Genomic DNA, 22,725 nt, shown 5'->3' on the forward strand with positions numbered 1-22,725 from the left:
TGGCCCGTTTCTTCTATGAATTGATATTAAGCATTACAATTTTATAACAGAAAGTAATGCAATCTTATTTTCTAGCTCTGTAAACCTGAAGATTGACAGTTGATCAATTGCAGAAAGAAAGAAGACAGAAAGATCACACTTGGTCTATAAACCACTGATGATTCATGAAAAGGTCTGCAGGTCTTCTTGGGATAGTATGTAGCCAGGTTTCCTAAATATCTGTGGAGATTCTCAGTCACCCATGACATAGTTGTCCCAATGTGTTTTTTCTTCTTCAAAAGGCAAGAAAAGGTAAAGGTTCCCCTCACGCATATGTGCTAGTCGTTCCTGACTCTAGGGGGCGGTGCTCATCTCCATTTCAAAGCCGAAGAGCCAGCACTGTCCGAAGATGTCTCTATGGCCATATGGCCAGCATGACTAAATGCCAAAGGCACATAAAGTGCTATTACCTTCCCACCAAAAGTGGTTCCTATTTTTCTACTTGCATTTTTACATGCTTTCGAACTGCTAGGTTGGCAGAAGCCAACAAGGGACAAGTAATGGGAGCTCACTCCATTACACAACACTAGGGATTCAAACCGCCGACCTTTCTGATCGACAAACTCTGCACCTTAGTCACTGAACCACCATGTGCCTTCAAAAGGCAACATGACTGCTTTTTTCTTCAGAAGAAGGAAGCCACCACCATTAGAGCTGATGAAGATCTTTGGATGAGAAGTGAAATGTTTTCTTCTTCTTCCCCAAGAGGGAAAAAAAAAATAGTCCAGTGGCTTTTTGAAGAAAAAACACAAAAAACCTCTTTGAGTCAACTTTCCTAAAACATCAAACTTCATCTCTTATGACTGCACTTCTAAAACAAGTAAAGTCCAACATGTCTCAAAGGTCCCTGCTGGAGAGCCTCTGACCTCAAAAAAGATTAAAACACATTTCTTTTATTATTTTTTTAAAAACTTTTTATTTCTTTAACAAAATATAAAATTCAAAGAGAAATTTAAAAAAAGTAAAGGAGGAAAGTTATGGCAAAGTTAGACAGCATACTAAAAAGCAGAGACATCACCCTGCCAAAAAAAGTCTGTATAGTCAAGGCTACGGTTTTCCCAGTTGCAATGTATGGCTGTGAAAGTTGGACCATAAGAAAGGCTGAGCTCCAAAGAATTCAGGCCTTTGAACTCTGGTGCTGCAGAAGACTCCAGCGAGTCCCTTGGATTGCAAGGCGATCAAACCGGTCACTCCTTGAGGAGATCAACCCTGACTGCTCTCTAGAAGGCCAGATCCTGAAGCCGAAACTCAAATACTTTGGCCACCTCTTCAGAAGGAAGGACTCACTGGAGAAGAGCCTAATTCTGGGAAAGATTGAGGGCAAAAGAAGAAGGGGACGACAGAGAATGAGGTGGCTGGATGGAGTCACTGAAGCAGTAGGGGTGAGCTTAAATGGACTCCAGAGGATAATAGAGGACAGGAAGGCCTAGAGGAACGTTGTCCATGGGGTCACGCTGGGTTGGACACAACAACAACAAATGAAAAGTAGGAAGTGGGGGAGGGTGTAAGGTGGGAAAAGGAAAGAGAAAGGCACTAATTTCTGTCTTTAGCACAGAAGACGCAACTTTTTAATTTTGCACAAGCCATTTCTATAACATTAAACCTATCAAATTAGCAAAACCAAAGTTTCTTTTTTTTTTCATTGCAAATCCAGAAGCAATTTCAAAATAGAAACAAGGTGAGATATATATATATATATATTCTCTTCTTTGGATAAAAGAATCACATTTCTTTCATTATTCATTACAATTGGCAATTGGCAACAGATGCTCTGTCTTACACGTTGGCAAAAAAAATCAATACCAAATACAAACTGGGCAGATACGACCTTGTGAATGACCCTCCCTCTGTCAAGGACCCGGGAGTACTCATCTCAAATGATCTAAGTGCCAGAGCTCACTGTAACAGCATTGCAAAAAGGCATTAAGAGTTGTCAACCTAATTTTGCGAAGCTTCTCCTGTAATAATGTACTGCAAACTAGTACACTTCTCTGCTCACAATAGAATATCTTATATGACCAGGCTTGAAATTTAGGGCTTAGACAACTTAGAACTACACCGCCTTCTATCTGACCTGAGCGTAGTAAACAAAATTATCTGCTACAATGTCCTACCTGTCAGTGACCTTCAACCACAACAATACAGGAGCACACAATAGATACAAACTCAAAGGAAACCGCTCCAAACTCGATTGCAGAAAATACGACTTCAGCAACAGAGTGGTCAACGCCTGGAAATGCATTACCTGATTCTGTGGTTTCTTCCCCAAACTCCCAAAACTTTAACCTTGGACTGTCTACTGTTGACCTCACCCCATTCCTAAGAGGTCCGTAAAGGGGGTGTGAATAAGCGCACCAGCGTGCCTACCGTCCCTGTCCTTCTGTCCCCATCTATTTGTATCCATTTCTTTCATTCATGTCTACATTTATACCTGCTATCTTGTACATGTTTGACAAACTAATAAATACAAATGCAAATGATTCAAAGGTCCCTGCTGAAGAGCTTCTGATATCAAAAAAGTTTAAAACCCATTTCTTTTATTATTTTTTAAAAACTTTTTTATTGGTTTATCAAAATATAAAACGCAAAGAGAAATTCAAAAAAGTAAAGGAAAACTAGGAGGGGGGGGATGTGGCACGAGGAAGGAAAAAGAAAGAAAAAGACACCAACTTCGGATTCTTTTTAGCACAGTAAAGAAAGCAACATTACAACCGCAACTTTTTAATTTTACACAACAGCACGCACAAGCCATTTCTATAACAATAAACCTAAATAGCAAAAACAAAACAAAGTTTCTTTGTTTTTCATTGCAAGCACAAAATCCAGAAACAATTTCAAAATAGAAATAAGGTACACACACACACACACACTTTCTTCGTTGAATAAAAATAATTACATTTCTTTCATATTATTTAGCTTCACCACCGTCACTACGAAAGAGCCACCGACTTTAAACGTCCCTCGTAAGCAGGAAGACGCTTGGAAGCCCCTGCGTGACAGCTTGACTTCCGTGTAATAAACTCGCAAGCTCCCCCCCCCCCACCCGCCGTGTTGCACAGCTCTGCTGCCACCGCCCTTTCTCTGCTTCCAACCCTCCCCGGGGGGCGCCTGTGTCTCTTTCGGATCATTTTCATTTTTCCCTTCGCCGCTCATCGTTCGACGTCAGTGGGAATTTCCAGCTAGGAAGTGAGAGGGAGGCGAAAGTTGCGGCAGGGGAAGGGAGCCAGAAGTGGGCGGGCAGGGAGGGAGGGAGGGAAGGAGGTGCGAGGCTCTCGGGGTCGCGCGCCCGGGGTTGCGTGCCCGCGCCCGGCTGTCTTGTCTCTGCGTGGGCGGCTAAGGCGGGCGGCGAAGTCCTCGAGGGACCCGGACGGGCGGCGGAGCGCGGCGCTCCCTTCTTTTCCCACTGTTTGCTCGACGGAGTGCGAAGCTTTCGACAGCCGCTGCCTTCTGCCGCCACCCGCCATCCCGAGCAGCCTTGGCGCTGACATGGCGCTCTTTTGACCGGGACTTTCTCCGCCACAGTCGCCTTGCTTTCTCCTTCCTTTCTCCCCTCGCCGCGCTGGTTCTCCCATCCTTCCTTTTCTCGGACGAAAAAAGTGCACGGGAATCCCATTGCCCCGAGTGTAAGGTGAGTCCCGAGGTGCGCCCCCATCCCCACGAATCGGGTTTCTTAATGCTCGGGGCTAGCGGGAAAAACCCGCGCGGGTGCGCTTTCGGTGTCATGCGGAAATGTTGCGAAGTCGGGAAAGAAACTCTTTATTTTTTCTTTCCCCTCCGAAGGTGGAGCGCGACGGTGGCTTCGTCCCATCGGTTTATGGGTCCTCGGATTGTTGGGGGCCCAAGCTTCCCTGACAGCCGCGGTCCGGTCCTTAGGCTTGACAAACGGGCTGGGTATTGGGATGGAGAGACCTGCTGCCGCGTTAAACCTTCAGCCCAGTCTCTATAATCTATAACAGGGGTCTCCAACCCTGGCAACTTTAAAGCTGGTGGACTGGCTGGGAATTCTGGGTGTTGAAGTCCACCAAGCTTAAAGTTGCCAAGGTTGGAGACCCCAGATCCATAAAGTCAAATGCAAAGAGCTTTGCTGGCTGGGGAATTCTGGGAGTTGAAGTCCACCAGGCTTAAAGTTGCCAAGGTTGGCGACACTCCCTCTCCCCACATCCATAAGGTCAAATAAATACAAAGAGATCCAAAGCAGCTCTCTGCCTTTGTATTTGACCCTATATGGATTATATAGAAGTTGCTTTAGTAATTGATTTTGGGAGCGGAGGGATTTCAGTAGGATTGGGATTTCAGTAGGATTAAGTCTTAAAGTGGGAATGGTTTTAGATTTGGCACCACCTTTTAGTAGGTGATCTGAGCTTGACTTCTAGAGAGGCCATAACATTTGTGGTATAGAAATCTGTATTTTGTCACATTGCTCTGGGTGTGTGTATGTGTGTGCATGAGATCAACAGAACTTTCTACTTCCTCATTCCTTCGTAAAAGACAAGACACATATATTCCTTCTTCACAGAAACTTTCCTGGAGCACATGGTTCTAGGCCTTCCCTCAATGAGGCATCCAGTTCATGAAAAGTTGCAACTTTTTTCATTTGCCACAGATTCTTCCAGAGGGGTGCCAAAGACCATTATGCAGCTAGTAAATCTCTCCCCCCACCACCCCTCCATAACTTCCTCTCAATTTCAGGAACACTATCTCAATCTGCACATGGCAGCCTCAACACATTTACAACTGTTAGAGACAAAAAATGTTTTGCTGGGGAAAGATGGCAGCAGTCTTTGATAAAGAGTGCAGGATCTTGTGGGAATGTGACCCCGTCTTCCTTTCTCATTCTTGCCTTGTTCAGAAAAAGGCCTGTTGGGCAAAACCAGTGAAAGTATTTGTAGTTCAGATGGCATCTTCACTAATACTGAAAGTAGTCTCTTAGCTGCTGGAATGAATAAAGACAAGTTTCTCTTGCAATGATGTAAACATGATCTCTTCAGTGCTGAGATTTTATTGAACTGATTTATTAGACTGATGTTCTGTCTCTCCGCTAGTGACTTAATATTGTTCGTAAAAGTATTTCTTCCAAGTTTTCTCTGAGACAAACTTGAGAGTGTGACTGGATAATCATCCAATAAAGTTTCATGGCTGAGGAGCACTTGAACCTGAGTCTTCTTATTTTTAATGCTTTTAATGCATCTAATTCAACATCTAATCATGTTTTTTAACAAGTTTTATTGCAATTTTGTCTTTTTTTCTATCATACATACTTTATGGACAGAGTGTGGACCAGGTTATATCTTATACATCATGTTTATAATCATAGTTTCAATATATTCTAATCTTCCCACTTTTATCAATATTCATCTCTTTTATATAAATCCTTTATCTTTTTCCATTAATTCATTTAAGCTTACATATCATTACTAAACACCGTTTTCTTTTTGTCTTCAACTAATTACTATTAATTCATCTTTACAAATTAATCATTTTTAACCATAGCTTTGATATCCCAACTTAACAATATTATTCTCTTTACGTAGTTCTTTATCATTTCTTATTCAATTTTTGCACATAGTTAACTGTATGCCAGCATCATATTTGATGCTGATTGCCCTATATCATGCAGTCTGCAAACATGGGATTAGGATCTGAATATTCTTTTCAATGTCACTGTCATTTTTTTTCCCTCAGATGAATGTAACATTTATCATTGTTGATATGACTTTCCCTAAGTATAAGGGCTAGAACTGTTATTACATTGCTCTGCCAAAAGAGATCTAATTCTTAAAAAGGCCCTCAAATAAAAGAAAGAAAAGAAAATCAATATACGAACAGAGTGTAAAAATGACCAGAAATGGAAATAACAGAAATAGATCCAGTATGTTTTTCAGTGCTGAGTTCTGCTTTGGAAGCTTTTAATATTTTCAGCATAAGCACAATATGTCTACTTAAATGAGGGATGGGAAATCAGTCTAAAAGTCAGACATCTGAGTTTAGGTTTATATTACTCTCTAATGCTGGTAAGAAATATTTATTATCACAGCATAAATAGGAAGTTTCCTATAAAAATACATTATATAAGTAAACTATTGTTGTTTCTTGATACGCAACTTAGGTTCTTTTGGCTGTTTTGGTTGGATAATATCAGTGCAATTCCAACATCAGTTTGATGGTGATTATGTGCCAATTCTTAGTGACCACATAGATAGATTTACTCCATGATGATCTGTTCCCAACCTAATCTTCAGCTCTTCCAACTGTGTTCCCATCACCTCTGTAACTGTGTCCATTCACCTTATTGCTGGTCATCCTCTTCTTCTCTTTCTTTTCACCTTTCCCATTGTTAGAGCCTTTTCTGGAGAAAAATGCAATCTAGGCATTGTTTAAGTGAAGCACATCTAAGGAACTATGCAGATGAAGCTGAGATGGGCTAGGTGAAGCAGAGTATATGCCTTTGCATTTTGGCCATTATTGTGGGATTGTCAAATGCTTTATTGAGATTATTATGAGACGTCTCTACTGAATAGAAATGGGAGATGTATGTCAGTACAATTCAAGAAGTTATATCTGCCTTTTAAATATTAGGCAAGGGATATATTAGACGAGCATGAGGAGAAAGGATATTGTGAAGTCTGCCCTTTATTAATTTATGAGTGCTGTATATTCTGAAATAAATTGTACTTTTTTGTAATATAAGGTATTTTGGCATAAAAATATGATTTGTTCAGTCAGGAATTTATAAATGAAAAGCTGAAATCGGATTGTAAAACATTTCTTTCTTTGCAGCTGAGCTGAGCTTTGCAGAATTGACAAGATTAAGATTTCTTAATAAGTACCAATTCTAAAGATACTCAGTAGTGGTTTGATATTATTAATAAAAAACACTGACTACCTACATGTTCAGTTTTATGCAATTTTTGTATTTCCCAATTTTTGTCGCTTTTATTGTTCAGTGTATTGTTTTTAAATTAAAAATACTCTTCATCTAAAGCGTACATGAAGCGTTGTTGTTTTTTGGTAGATTCTTCACTAAGAAATAAGTTTTTTGTACGAGTCTGTTGAAAATGATGATGACACAAAATAGAGCCTGCCTTTGTATTGTATCAACCTTGAATTTTATCTATTTCAAAACTGTTGCTACATTTTGTAGTCTAATGCCACTAGAATTCTGAGGCTAACACCTCTGTATTCCAAAAATGGTACAGGTGTGTCTGCTATCCTCTGATTGGAGATATGATATATCCATAATTATCATTGGTAACCTCAATTGCTTTGCATATGTTAAAATTAGATGAATGGATGGATGGGTGGATGGATAGATGATAGATAGACAGAGAGAGAGAGAGAGAGACAATAGATAGATAGAGATGAGTGATAGAGAGACAGAGAGACAATAGAGAGATAGAGATATAAATAGATAGACAGATAGATAATAGACAGACAGATGAGACACAGAGAGAGATGATAGATAGATAGACAGACAGAGACAGAGAGACAGACAGATGATAGATGATAGATAGAAAGAAAGAAAGAAAGAAAGAAAGAAAGATAGATAGATAGATAGATAGATAGATAGATAGATAGGAGTCAGAGAGAGACGATAGACAGACAGACAGACAGACAGACAGACAGACAGAGACAGAGAGACCGAGACAGACAGATGATAGATGATAGATAGATAGATAGATAGATAGATAGATAGATAGATAGATAGATAGATAGATAGATAGATAGATAAATGATAGATGAGAGATGATACATACATTGATAGATGATAGATAGATAGATAGATAGATAGATAGATAGATAGATAGATAGATAGATAGATAGATAGATGAGAGACAGAGAGAGACGATAGACAGACAGACAGAGAGACAGAGACAGACAGATGATAGATGATAGATGATAGATGATAGAGAGACGAGTTAGACGATAGATGATAGATAGATAGATAGATAGATAGATAGATAGATAGATAGATAGATAGATAGATAGATAGAGAACTAATATATGAAAAATTCCAAGATTACTAAAGCTAAACAAACAAAACTAACCTTGCTTTTCCTTTGTTATCTTTTTAGCTGTCAATGGTTTGCATTGCATGAAAGAGATATTTCGCATAATGGTACAGTGACCTAGGTATACATTGTGTTATGTATTTTATTCCATCAGATGGACCGTCCTAATTTAGTTATATACAAACAGTAAAACACACAAAATTTACAGCATCCTCTTCTTAAAACAGCAGCCAATCAGATGCCTCCACAACATTCACATCCAAAATTTGAATTTATAGCTAGTCTGAAATGCAAAATATAATATTCAAAAGAACTCTGGGTCCATGTCAGAGTTGTCCGGCTTTCTTGTTAGCTTCTTTCAAGAGCTTCTTGCGCTAAATGGAAAATTTACCCCTGGGAATGTTCTTTTTAAACAGAAAGCCATCATAAAGATAAAATAATATTCTGAGCTACTAAAAACTTATAATGAAAATGCACGGCTTAGTAAAAATTAAATTTGATATTTATAATACCAGGTTTTTGTCAATGCCACTTTCTGGGACAATGTCATTGTACATTAAGAGAATGAAAAACAAATGTAAAGAATAATTGCTCTTTAATTCATTAAAAAAAAAAACACCATGCAGTGTCTGTATTTTTTATTGGGTTATCAGGCAATTGGTTGCATTGATAACCCAATAAATATAACATATATTATTGAATTCTCGGTAGTCTTTGATTTACAACCATAATTGAGCCTGGCAATTATGATCATAAGTCGTGATGTCAAACACATTGTCATAAAATGACTGACTCTATTTTCCAAACTTTTTTGTGTCAATCATTGAGCAAATGCAGTGATCGTTAAGCAAACATACCAGTTATTAAGCAAATGCAGCAGTTGTTAAGCAAACCCATTGTTCACTATGGATCAACTTTTGCTAGAAGTTTTCCAGAAGTAAACTCTGGGGTTTTTTCCCCCAAAACTGTTGTAAATCATAGTCACATGACTGCGAGGGGCTCAAAGGGCCACAAATGCAAGTTAGTTGCAGAACACCCAAAATGTGGTCATATATGCTATGTTCTATAGTTTTCCCCCTGGTCTGTTGACTAGGGGGTGCTGTCCTCACTCCTGATTGGTTACTTGTTTGACAGCTGGTATATATAAAGAGCTGTCAAACAGGGCTCAGCTGTTGCCAGTTAGCTGAGACGTGTGTGTTGTAAAGTGCCGCGTTTGGCAACCTGCTAGCATTAAAAACTGTTAGCATTTTGAAGACCTGGCTCGCTTCCGTTTGTCTGCCCGCGTTCTCCCTAGCTAGAACATTGGCGACGAAGGTGGGATGCTTAGGTGAAGCCCAGGGAGAGCTGATAAGAGTCACTACCACAAAGCTGAGTCACGAGAGTTAAATTCCCTCAGAGGAATCACTCGAGAGGTTGAGTGAAGTCACAAAACCTACGAGGACTGTGGTCTGATCATCAATTGAGCCAACAAGTTACCTCAGAATGGCTTCAATGAACACGTTAGCAGTTTTTAACAGGGCCACAAAGACCTGGGACTCATATATTTCCCGATTTGAATGTTTTTTTAGAAGACAACGATTACACTGGGCTATCTGAAAACCAAAAAAGGTCATGTTTTCTAAATTTGTGTGGCACGGAGATGTTTAATATTGCGGGCACGCTAGTGGCTTCCCAATCCTACACACTGTTACATGGGATGTGTTAATGGCGAAACTAAGGAATCATTATGCTCCAACACCATCCCGCAAGTGCCACCGACTCCAGTTTGTGAAGTGTTGTGAAGTGCCGCATTTGGCAACCTGTTAGCATTAAAAACTGTTAGCATTTTGAAGTCCTGGCTCACCTCCATTTGTCCGCCCACGTTCTCCCTAGCTAGAACAATATGACAATCAGGGGACATCATTGGAACTTTGAAACAAGATTGTAAGTGGCTTTGGGGGGAATCTGTTGTAATTTCAAGCAGTCACTAAGTGACTGGTTGTAAGTCAAGGACTATCTGAATAGAAGTGGCATTAAGTCAATGTTTTGTATTGACAAAGAAATAAAATAAGCAGTACGCATGACATCAGGTAATATTGGAAGGGACATTAGTCAAACTACGTTGTATTGGTAGCCAAATAATATTGTTGCCAAAGACACCATATTTTTCAGAGTATAAGACACAGCAAGGTTTTGAAGAGGTAATTTTTTTAAAAAAAAAGTTTTTTCACTCTGCAAACCTCCCAAAAAAGGCATGACTAGCCTTTAGGGGGCTTGAAGAGTGCTCCTGGGGGGATGCCCCAAAAAAACGAGGGGAAAACGGACCCCTTTTTTCTCAAAAAAATTGCATGCGTAGCCTTTAAGAGGCTTATAGAGTACTCCTGGGGGCTGGGGGGCGCAAAATTGTGCAAAAAAATGGCCCGTTCTCACTCATTTCTGCCTTCCCCAGCCTCTAGGAGCTCTCTGAAAGCCTTCTACAGGCTCTGCAAGGCCATTTTGGTGATGGAGGAGGGGTTTCAGGAGGCAAAAAATGCTGAATTCAGTGTATAAGACACACCCAGATTTTCACCCTCTTTTTTGAGGGAAAAGGATGCGTCTTATACTCCAAAAATACGGTACATTTTTGCCACTTCCAGTCTTTTAAGTCCTCAAAAGTTGCCTTTTGCATTATTACTATTTCCTTCCTCTTCCTAAGAGAAATACAGAAGTGGGAAGCAGAGAATCCATTTTGCTTTACACAATATCTTCATTTGATGCTAACCAAGATTTGTTTGTGGAATTTGGGGCGGGTTATTTTGATTTCTGCATGGATTTAAAATAGGTAACAAATTCTGCAACTACTTTTGGAAGCTTTGTAAAACAGAGGAATAGAAGGAGGATAAATATGCTTCCGAAGAATGAATAGTTGACTAAGAAATTAATATATATGTAAGCTTTTTAGATATTTGATACTATTGAATACTATCATCTTTAAAAGACTTATCTTTCTGTTAGGGTTAGATAAATGATTTATATATTTAAAAAACCAAGTTCCTGTTTGCATTCACATTCACATATCTTCATTTTTTTATGCCTGTGTATTGAAATTTCATTTCCAATTGAAGTAATTGAGTACTGACAATATTATATATAATATACTGTGTATTTTATTCTTATTTTGGTTGAAAGGCATGAAACGTTCATATGTTTCCTCCACTTTGTTTGACATTGAGCCACAAATAGTTTGCATGTACTAAAAAGCAATTTGTAATATAACTGAAATGTTTGTGTACAATTTGTTTGTGGCAAGCAGGTTTATTTGAGAGTCAAATGAATAAATAGACAGAAGTTGTGATTAGTACTCTTAGGTTTTAATCAGTAATTAGCTTTAGTTGATTATATGGTTACAAATTAAGAGAGATGAATCAAAGAATATATGTATTCATTTTTACTCTATTAATTTGAGTGGTTTGTAAGAAGGAATACAAAATAATATATTGAAATTATATATTCTTCCTTTCAAAACAATTATAATTTATAATAAATTTAGATTATTCTTCCATAGTGCTAATCTATAAAGGTATTTGTTCTGTTGCCATTATACCTATAGTTGATCAGCTGGACTGATCAACTATATTCTTCAGAAAACTATTTTTTTTTAAAAAAAGTTGTAAACTCTTACACATATTTTGAAATATTGTATTGGAATTGATGATAATTATTTCAATAGGGATGTGTAGAGAGGTCAGATGGCATTTCTTTATGCTAAATGAGTACATATGGCATATTTGTTTTTAAAATTATTTCATCCATTCTTGAACATTACGCTAACTTAATAATGTAGTACCGTAGTAGAATTTTTAGGATGTGATAATAAAACCTTTTTTTTTACCAACCAAACTAAAATTATTTATTTAAATTAGATGTTTTGGATTGTATTTGAACTATTATAACAAAAATTCTGTTATAAAAATTGCAACTGGAAAACTTAATCGTAGTATGTGTACCATAAGAATTATGAAATAAACATCGCTTCTCCAGAAAAGTAAATTCTCCCTATTTGTCAATCTTATGGTAAAAGGAACTATAAAGCTGGTTTGACTGGTTTCTTTAGAAAAGAGGTAACTAATAGAAAAGAGGAAAAATCTTTTGAATCATAAGGTTTTCTGAAGAAGTGGGACTCTTTGCGGTACATTTAAAGACCCTTACAAACCTGCACTATGATTTCTAACTAGCTGGGACTGTGCTGAAAAGAAATTCAATTAACATTTAACATCAAAAGGCTTTTACCACTAATTATGAGACCACTTCCATTCTGATTCTCTACAAATGAAAAAAAAAGGCAAGCAAAGTTTTAAAATATAATTGTAAATATCATTGTACAGTTATCAGATTTTTTTCTTACTTTGTTTTTTATTATGGAATTCTGATTTTTAATATTATGAAGGGTAGTATGAATCTTATATTTCTTCAATGATTTATTTAAAAAAATAATTGTCTTGTTATGTAGCCCCTGTAATATAATAGTTAATTTGATAGAAGATATTGGCTAGTCTTGTTTAACTTTTTTATATTTTTGGGAATTAAATGTCATGCTTATTAATTAAGTAATCTTAAATTCATTTCCTTTCCAACAGCAAATGTAATACTGCCACAACAATCACATTTTTTCATCACAATTGCTGCATTTTTTATGTGCTGAAATGATTTACTACAATCATATTTAATGTAGCTTAATAATATACTTCTTTAATTTTGCCCTTTAGAAAAATAGAAAGAGTGGGTTTTTTTTTTTTTTTAAAGGTATCAATGTGTGTTGAATACAGAATTCATCCACTTTGGTCTTAAGGAAAGCAGAAAGACATATATTATCATATTTGATATTGATATATTTAATATTTGAAATGTTAAAATGGATGATGTTTATACATTGTGTCTATATATAAAATTTAATATTTCTTAAATTGGCATCCTGTTCTAGGTTAGAAATTCCTGAACTACAAATCCCAATAGGAACTTAGGAAATATAGTCAATGATGATTGTTCAGAGTTGCAGTTGAAATGCCAAAGATTGTCAATAGTCTTTTAATTTTTAATGTTTTAACTGTTCCATAGAATTCAATATATATTCCAGTTAGATTTTAATATTAGGTCATGAATATATTTGTGTGTGTGTGTGTCAGTGGTGGGTTCCTACTACCGTTTCAGACCAGTTCGGCTGAACTGGTAGTGGTTTGGCGGCTTCCAACGTGGCAGACCCATGGCAGGCCTGGGTCGGTTCCAGCGACCCTGGCCTGCCACGCCCCCAAACCGGTTCTCTGAGTGGCGTCATAGGCACTGCCATCTTGTTTTTTGCTTCTGCGCATGCGCAGAACAATTTTTATTGCACTGGGCATGCACGCGCAGTGCGTCTCAAGCCCCGGGCGTGTGGCATGGCCATGAGCGAACCAGCAGTACGAACTGCCAGAACCCACCCCTGGCATGTTTCTGTGTCTGTGAAGAGATGTTTGTTTTATGCTTTATGGTGACTATGAGTCATTTGGGGTGCAGTGCAATTGTTTTTGGCCATTAAGTATGTCGGTGTATAGTTTCCTTCCATTGCCTATAAAGTGCCTTTTAAAGCTACTTTCTCTGATTCATTCTCTTACTGCTTCTCATTCCGAGGCAATAACAAAATTAGATAAATAGTTTTATGTAGAGAATTAGGGAACCATAAATAGGAAGAAGTTTTTTTATCCAGTAGTACATTAGAATGATGGCATTGTTCTGTGTTAGACCTGAAGTTTAAATTATGGTCTCCTTTCTTCTTTCTTCTGTTTTTAAATCAACAGCCACAGAGCTCCTAATTTTCTGACCAGGAAGTCTGCCACCTGTCCCTTGTTTATAAAATGGTAGTCTCTGGTTTTTCCGTGTTATCAGCTTCAGTCCTTATGATACAATACAGTACAGTATTATTTTCTGGATTGAGATACTTTGCCTCAACTGCTGGTCAGAAACCTAACTCTTCATATTACCTATAAAAATATTACAGTCATACCTTGTTTTATTGTGCTTCACTTTATTGTGCTTCTCAGATATTGCTGGTGTGTGTGTGTGTGTCCATATTGAAAGTTTGTGGCAAACCTTGTGGTTTGTGGCACCATTTTTTCAACAGCCTTTGCTATCTTCATGTCGTTTTGTCACATGTTGAAAATCTCACAATATTTCTTTTTTTAACTTGTATTAATTGTATTAATCAGATAATGAATAGAATTTATAGCAATAAAGTACTTTTAATTAAGATATATACATTTATTTTGACATAATACTATTTCACATTTATTAGATAACAATATAGTGCAAACATACCTAGCTTTTATAAATTCTGGGGAACTAAGAAAATCATGTGACTTTGTTTTATTGCTTTAGTCTGGAACCAAACACAAAATATTTCCAAGATATGCCTCTATGGAGACGTTTCTTTTGTTTTGGTTTTAACTTGGTCAGAAGTTACTGCATGTCAGTAATGTATTAGTTGATACAAAAGAAGGCAGAGAAATGTGAGAAATATATGAGGGCTACAGATGTAAATTATTCAATCTGAATCTCTGCAAAAATTAATTCATATAGCAAGGTGATAGTTTTATAAGGCTGCAACTCAAGATTTTACTCTACCATCATAAGAAGGTGCATTGAGCGACTATGAGGGAATAGTTAGGCCAAGTGGTGGGGTGGGTGGAAATATATTCAGAACAAGTGCGGAAAATGAGTATGTTATGATTATATCGTGTATAACAGATCTGAGCAACTGCAAAAGTTTATAGCTCTCTTTTAAATGGGGGAGAGGAATCATATCTATAGCCAACATTGGTTTAATTAACTGTAAAACTCCTCTAGAATTCTGTCTACATAATAGCAGACTTTGTAGCTTTAACGTTATGTCAGTATTTTCTTCTTCCGTTCCTTTCTTCCTGTTTAAATTTATTCCCAATCTCATGAATAGCTCTTGGATAGTTCTGCAGAATTCAAAAGCTTGTTCATGATGTTGCAAAATTATCTAAGTTGGAAGCCATCATTACATTTTGGAATTATACATTATAAAGAAGCATCTCCCAAGTTCAGCTTCATTGGATAAACCCAAATTATAATGTAGAATCCTTGTTTTCGGAGCTTGATTATTTTCTTGCAGATGTTAAATTACCAAACTAGGTAATGTTTTCTACTCTGTTTATATACATTAGTTTGCCTGACAGTGGAGACATTGCTATGCATTTCCTTGATTAGACTGTTTGTCTCGATAGTTCTTTGATTAAGGTATTATTTGCTATTTGATTGTTTGGTGTTAATTGGTATCACCCCCCTGCTTATTTGGATGTGGATTGCTGATGAAAATGTGTTCTGATTTTTCCTTCCATATTTACATGGCATTTCTAGGTAACAGTTTTCTATGAATTTGAAATTGGATAGCAATTATGGATAACACCTGGTACTCTCTTTTCTTTGATTCATTGATGATTGTGTATGATCGTCATTCTGACTCTTAGATTTTTTTTACTTCACGATTTGTCCCTATTCTGGCCTTTCAAGTTGTCCAATGGTGCACTGCTGGATGTCCTCATCTCTTTCCTTCCACCTTTCTCAACATTACAGCTTTTTCCAGAGTGATCGGTTTTTGGTCATTGTTAGTTGCAAAGTCATGTCTGATCCATTGCAACCCCATGACAACATTCTTCCAGGCCTTCCTGTCCTCTACCATCTCCCGGAGTCCATTTAAGCTCACACCGACTGCTTCAGTGACTCCAGCCAGCCACCTCATTCTCAGTTGTCCCCTTCTTCTTTTGCTCTCAATCTTTCCCAGCATTAGGCTCTTCTCCAGTGACTCCTTCCTTCTCATTAGGTGGCGACACATAATGTGTCCAAAGTAGGATAATTTGAAACTCATCATTTGTGCCCGGAGTGAGAACTGTAGATTGATTTGTTTGATGATCTATCAATTTCTGTTCTTAACTGTCAATGTTATTCTCAAGAGTATTCTCCAATACACAGATACAAAAGTGTCGATTCCCTGCTTCTTCAAAGTCTCTCCTTTAAATCTGCATTTTTTTTATTGACTGTCATAAGATAGTAATTATTGAATGTAGTCTCAAAAAAGGAAAGTTAAGATAAGGTACTGTTGGTGATTAGGAAAACCAAATAAGGAGTAGTTTAATGGTAAGTAGGACTGACCTTGGGAGACAAGGGGAAGAGATGATGTGGAAGTGTCAGATAAGAGACAGCATATCCTGTAGCTTATAGTGGGTGGGAAAAGTGCCTCAGAAGGGCTCTTCTCTAAGTTCTCGGACCGAGAAGGGAATGGTGGGAGAATTTTACTTTCAGACTTTCAAAAGTAGTTTTGCAGTAAAATAGAATTAATTTATCTGGTTGTGAGTTCTGCCTGTTCTATCTGGTCAGGCTGACATTAATCTGGGTCCCTCCTACGCCTCTTGCTATGTCCATAATGCAGCTGCAGACACCTTTTCTGAGGAACAGATTTTTTTAAAAAAATTCATAAACTTTCAACTGCAGCTCCCATAACCATATGGTTTTTCTAACCAAATGCAAACGCAAATGCAAACATCATTCCTAAAGGGTTGAGTAACAAACTTCTACAGACTACAGTTAAGATCATGCCATACAAACTCCAATAAAGTCAGCATTCTTTGAAGTAGCAAAAATCAAATCTCAGTCAGGGGTGGTACTGGTAGTGGAAATCGCAAGTGAGCTCGCCCATACACCCCGGCTCTATGCCAACATATTTAGGCATGTTTTCAAGCCACGCACATGCGTGCAAACCTCACGGGCAATGAACGCATAGATGGGGCGCGCGCTCACATTGGCAAACTGGTAGGGAAAGTAAGCGAATACCACTCCTGAGCCCAGTGCCATCTCTACTCTGGAATTTCCACCGCTTCAGGACTTCTCCAAGATGAAGACAACAAACCTTATAGAACAGAACATATCTCTTTGAAGAACAAGGCTTCTACAAACATCTACTCACCAAAATGCACGGACTATGGATTGGGTAGCATCTCCAGTTGGAATTTATGCTCATTTATGAGTCTTCCTAGACTCATAGCCCCTGCTTGAGGAACAGGTAGCAGCTTTGACTAGGAAGGCCTTACTAAAGCCCTTTATCTTGAGCACCAACTGCACCCTTTTCCTGCACCAGGAAGTTTTTCTCATAGTCATTCATGTATTACTCACCACTGATATCTCATTTGGATTGCAGCAATGTGCTCTGTAGACTCCTTGGAAACTACAGCTGACTTGAGTAGTTGTGGTGGTATGGTTGCACCTTGGTAAGCTCATATTACACAAGATATACTAGGAACCGTTTGGCTTTCAAGTACAATACAAGGTATTGCTGGTTATCTTTTAAAGCACTATACCTGAGATGGCAAACCTATGGCACAGGTGCCACAGGTGGAATGTGGAGCCATATCTGCTAGCACGTGAGCGGTCAACTCCAGCATGCATACACATGCCGACCAGCTGATTTTCGGCCTTCTGGAGGGCCAGGGGAGGCCGTTTTTGCCCTCACCACGGTTTAGGAAGCCTGGGGAGGGCGAAAAACAGGCCCAACGGCTCAATCAGAAGTTCCCCCGAAGGAAATACCAAGTTCAGCTTGGCGGCGAGCAGTGGGCCCGTCAGGGGTTGTGCATGCATGCACATGTGGGGGCACACTTTGCATTATGGGTGGTGGTGCATGCATGCGCTTTTGGCACTCAACAACAAAAAGGCATCTCTGCCCTATACATCTTAACAGCCTGTTTATTTCCAACATCTCTCCAATTGTCTCTGCCCATCCCATACAATCCATCAGGGTTGGCATGCTTCAGATTATTGCCATTCTTGCCCACAAGGTCCATGTGGGTTCAGCCCTGCTGTTCTTCCGGAAGGCTATAAAGAGCTGGCAGGTCCAGCAGGTCCTACCCATTGGGTTTTGTGAGGGCCCTGTATGTTATGATTATTTTAATTTTCTATTCCCCAAAGATTGTTTCTATTTGTTTTTCGTTTATTGCTATATTGTGCTTTGAGTTGGGTCCATCTTCAACATCAGGTTTTCTCAAGGTTACTTTAAAGACATAACAAATTAGGATTTGGGGGTCCTTTGTGCTGCCTGAATTTGGTTGCTTTTTGTAGATGCCGGATAACATCATCGGTACTAGAAAGGAATGGGATTTACTCTCTGTTTATGTACAAGTGTCTTGCCTGTCTCTGTTGATGAGAGTGTTCTTGATGGTTCTTTAATTAGGCTGTTACTTGGTGTTTGTCTGAGTTAGCAGTTCCTTGATTAGGGTATTGTTTACTGTTTGATTGTTGGTCTGCTAGTAAACCTGACCTTAATCTTTGCTTATCTGGATGTTGATTGCTGACAAGAAGGCATTGTGGTTTTCTAGCTTTTTGATTGTTTCTTTTGAATAGTATGTCGGTGTTGTTTATATTCCTGTTGACACCTGATATAATTTGAATTCTTTGGCATTTTTGGTTTTGGCTTAGTCTAGGATGCTCACAGCTTTCCAGTTGAAACTATGGTGAAGCCTATCCATGTGTTGTGCAATTAAGAAGTTTTCATCATGGGTTTGACTGCTTATTGGTTCATGGATGCGATCTGCTAGTCTTCTGCCTGTTTGTCCTACATAGTGGCTGATACAGTCCTTAATATTGTATGTTGTAGATGACTCCTGTTTTTTCTTTTGGGGTTACTGTGTCTTTTGGTTGAGTTAAGATACTTTGGAGGGCTTTAGTTGGTTTGGGTGCTACAGCGATGTCATGCGATAGTAATAATATGTTGATGGTTTCTGAGACAGTTGTTATCCTTTTCACAGCTTTTGTTGGTTGTACTGTAGTGGGTTGAGTGGTCAGGCCCTTTTTGATAAAGCTGCGTGAGTATCTGTTTTGTTGGAAAATGTATAGACGACCTGTTTCCTTTTTCGAATGTTGAGTGGTCAGGCACTTTTTCTCAGGGTTGCTGCAGTGTGCTTCTGCAGCTTCTAAATGGCATTTATATACAGCTTGTCTTATGGGAAGTTGGGTTATTACTTTGGTAATGGAAACCTTAATTAGTGTGGGTGGTTTTAACATAGACTTGTGTTTCTAATTTGCTATTGTTGCTTCCTCTGATGAGGCTATCCAGGAAGGGTAGAGAATTTTTAGGAGTGTTGGGAATTAGGATAGTTGTGAATTAGACAGCGTATACAGTTAGATGATGATGATGATGATGATGATGATGTCGTCACATCGAAAAAGGAAAGAAAAATCATTTCCATTTTTGCTATTTCCATGTTTTATGGATTGTGCCAAACATATAATCAAGTTTATTGTTAGTCTATAACAGCGAGAGCTAACCTTTTTGTCATCGCGTGCTAAAATTGAGCATGCGACAGCGCATGCACGTGTGCCACACTCATAATGCAAAGTTCCCTGCTCCCCCATGCATGCGCATGTGGCCCCCACACGTGCATGCACATTCCCGGATGTGTGTCAGAGACCCGAAAATCAGCTGGCTGGCATGAAGCGCATGCACGGTGGAGCTGAGCTGGGCGACAACTCACATGCCTGCAAAGAGGGCTCTATGTGCCACCTGTGGCACAAGTGCCATAGGTTTGCCATCACAGGCAGTGGTGAAATTCAATTTTTTTGAAATTTTTGTTCTGTGGGCTTGGTGGACGTGGCAAGTGAAGGATACTGCAAAATCTCCATTCCCTCCCCACTCTGGGGTCAGCCAGAGGTAGTATTTACTGATTCTCTGAACTACTCAGCATTTCCACTACTGGTTCTCCAGAACCTGTCAGAACCTGCTGAATTTCACCCCTGATCACGGGTCTATAACAATAAAAATAAAGTCCATGTGATAAGTATTGTTTTTTAATACTGGTAACAAAATATCATTCTCCACACTGTCTATACATAAAATAAGCCAAAGACTAAACCTTATGATGGGTTTAGTGTGATACATGAATCTAGCCACTGAAATTTACAGTGCTTTATTCTCTCATTCCATTCTGTTCCTTCTAAGACTATGGGTGGAATCTAAAATTAAATTTAGGATCAAAAGATAGAACGATCATAAAAAATACCTTATGTTTTTGTTTACTAATATTGTTTGTATTAGATATAAATATAATTTATTAATATTAGTATATTAATATTATACTCTCAATAATTCTTCTAAAAAGGCAAAATTTGTAATATACTTAATTTTTTTGTTATTCTTCAAAGAGCTGATTAGCTAAATTACACTAATTTTTACAGTATTTTTCTAATTATTAATATTACATTTAAAATTGGTCATATCTTAACCAATAAAATGCTGCTGTTTTTGTAAAGTGCATTTTAGAACTTAGAACCTTGTGCATTGCTGCTTGTAGAACATAATGTATGTTTCAGATTACTTCTGCTTTTTTGATGATCTTTTTTCTAATTGCCTTAATTTGCATTCATATAGTGCTCATCCTTGAATCATCCAAAATTACATCAGATTCATATAATCATACCTATTAGTTAGAGACTTGGGACACTTTTATATGAAAATCCCATGAGTGAAAACTTTGTTGTAATATGTTGCTATGTTCTACATCCCTGGAGCTTATGCAAAAGCATTACTCTGCTATGTCTCAACTCCTTCTAGTGAAGACTTACTCAGAAACACATTTTTAGAAATTGTGCCTTGGCATGCTGTGACTAGAACTATTTCTGATGTTGTATTGGTGAAATGTGTTTGTTCCAAACCGGAATGACTATTCCTCAACTACAGTCATCCTACAGCACTGTTTATGGACAATCTTGTGTCCATTGATTATCTTTCAAAGTCCCTTCATCTTTTTCCCCACGAAACAAATACATTCTGTAAAGAAAACTAAAAGAGAATTGTTTCAGCATAAACTTAACAGGCTTTGTGCAGATGGCATCTTCATTTCTCATTGGTTACGGAAAGCATTTCTGAAATATTTCCCCTGTGTCTTTTCTGTTGTGGAGCCTGTGGAATGATAACTTCCAGCTTCCTGTAATTTCACTGGCCCGGATCACGTTAACCTTCAAGAAGGTTTTGAAGATTCTAGATGAGCTCATCCTGGGAGATGAAATATATTGTGTGTTTTGTTGATGGTTGTTTTTGTTGTTGGGGATATACCTGTCATCTTTCAAAACAAATGAGCAAAAAAACAAGAGACTCTGATTTGCAGTTGCCATCTTTATTTCCTTAGATTTTATAGATGCTGCAGTATCTGACAAATTTATTTCTTACATAGATGTTTTTTCCTCTGAATTTTCTTCCTTCCTACTGCCAATACTTTTAGTAATAAAATTACTAAAAGCCATTTCTTAACTGTGCACTGACTTATCTATATCTGGTTAATTGTTTCAGCTCTCAGAATGGCGGATGAGAATTCTTACCTCTTGGGAATGGGTGATCATCAGGTGAGTATCTGTACCCAATAATAGTAAGATGGAAATAATAAAATGTAAAAAACATATTGTTATATTGCCCATTTAACAAACAAAGGCTGTCAGAGCATTGTACATTCTACAAAATATAAATAAAATATGTCTAATTCATGGAAAAGCATATATCATGAAATATCCCATTAATGAAGCATTAAAATATCAGAGGTACAATATACTAAGTGAATAATAACAATGTCCAGACATGTCATTCATTTAGCATCTTGTACCTCTGATATTTTAAAAGCTAAGTAAATTTCCCATTGGGATGGACACACAGGTTCTCATCACTATACTGAGCAGCAACTTTTCAAGAAGTGGGAATACCTTAAGTGAGATTTTCCTCCCTTATTCGTTATTCCTACAATCTTAAGCAATTTGAGTAAGACGCTAAGCCAACATAGGGGTTGGGTGAAGGGAAGAATTTTTCTTTATTATGATCCTGATGTTTTGAAAGCACTTTTCCTTTGATACTACTATTTGCCTTTTTCACTTGGAAAGTAAACAATGACAGAAGGTTAGGTATTTGTTTTGGATTATTATTATTATTTTTCATTTCCACCAATCTTGGGGAAGGATTGTTTTTTGTCATTTGAGTCATGGTTGACTCATGGAGTCTGCCTGGACAAGTTCCTGCAGTTTTTTTCAGCAAGAAATTTGGAAGTAGTCTGCCATTGTTTTCTACCTAGGGCTGAGAGAAAATGGTTGGCTCAAGGTCACCCAGCTGACTTCGTGCCTCAGGCAGAACTAGAACACAGGGTCAACTGATTTCTAGTCTGATGCCTTAATCCTTACACTAAACTGGAGTTAAGATGCTATTATGTGAACATTTCTGTAAATCACTTGCCTTTTAAGCTTATGATCAGCGTACCCCTTTATTTGTGAATTTATGTCAAAGAAGACCTTTTCTGAATTTATACTCTAGAGCAGGGGTGTCAAACTCAAGGCCTGGAAGTGTTTAGATGTGGCCTGCAGGGACACCCTGGAAACAGCAAAGGACCGGCCCGCGGTGCCTCCGCCCACGGCCCTCCTGAGCTCCATTTTGCTGGTACAGGGTTGCAGGAAATGGAGCTCACAGACGAAAATGGAGCTAGGGAGCTCCAAGCCCAGCTACTTCAGCTGACTGCAGTTCTGCAGTTCGGCTGTTCAAATCTCACCGGCTCAAGGTTGACTCAGCCTTCCATCCTTCCGAGGTGGGTAAAATGAGGACCCGGATTGTTGTTGGGGGCAATATGCTGACTCTGTAAACCGCTTAGAG

At 38.3% G+C, this 22,725-nt stretch overlaps 1 protein-coding gene across 1 annotated transcript in view; it reads left to right on the plus strand.

Moving 5' to 3' along the window:
- Positions 1 to 3,330: 3,330 nt before the first annotated feature.
- The window catches only part of NFKB1 (nuclear factor kappa B subunit 1), an 81,095-nt gene continuing 61,700 nt past the window's right edge, over positions 3,331 to 22,725 (plus strand). Inside the window, 2 exon segments of the mRNA XM_032224487.1 lie at positions 3,331 to 3,667; positions 21,391 to 21,443. Of these exon segments, the coding sequence (XP_032080378.1) occupies positions 21,399 to 21,443 (45 nt within the window). The 5' untranslated portion in view covers positions 3,331 to 3,667; positions 21,391 to 21,398.

This window comes from Thamnophis elegans, chromosome 9 (assembly GCF_009769535.1).
Source record: "Thamnophis elegans isolate rThaEle1 chromosome 9, rThaEle1.pri, whole genome shotgun sequence".
Taxonomy (NCBI): Eukaryota; Metazoa; Chordata; class Lepidosauria; order Squamata; family Colubridae; genus Thamnophis; species Thamnophis elegans.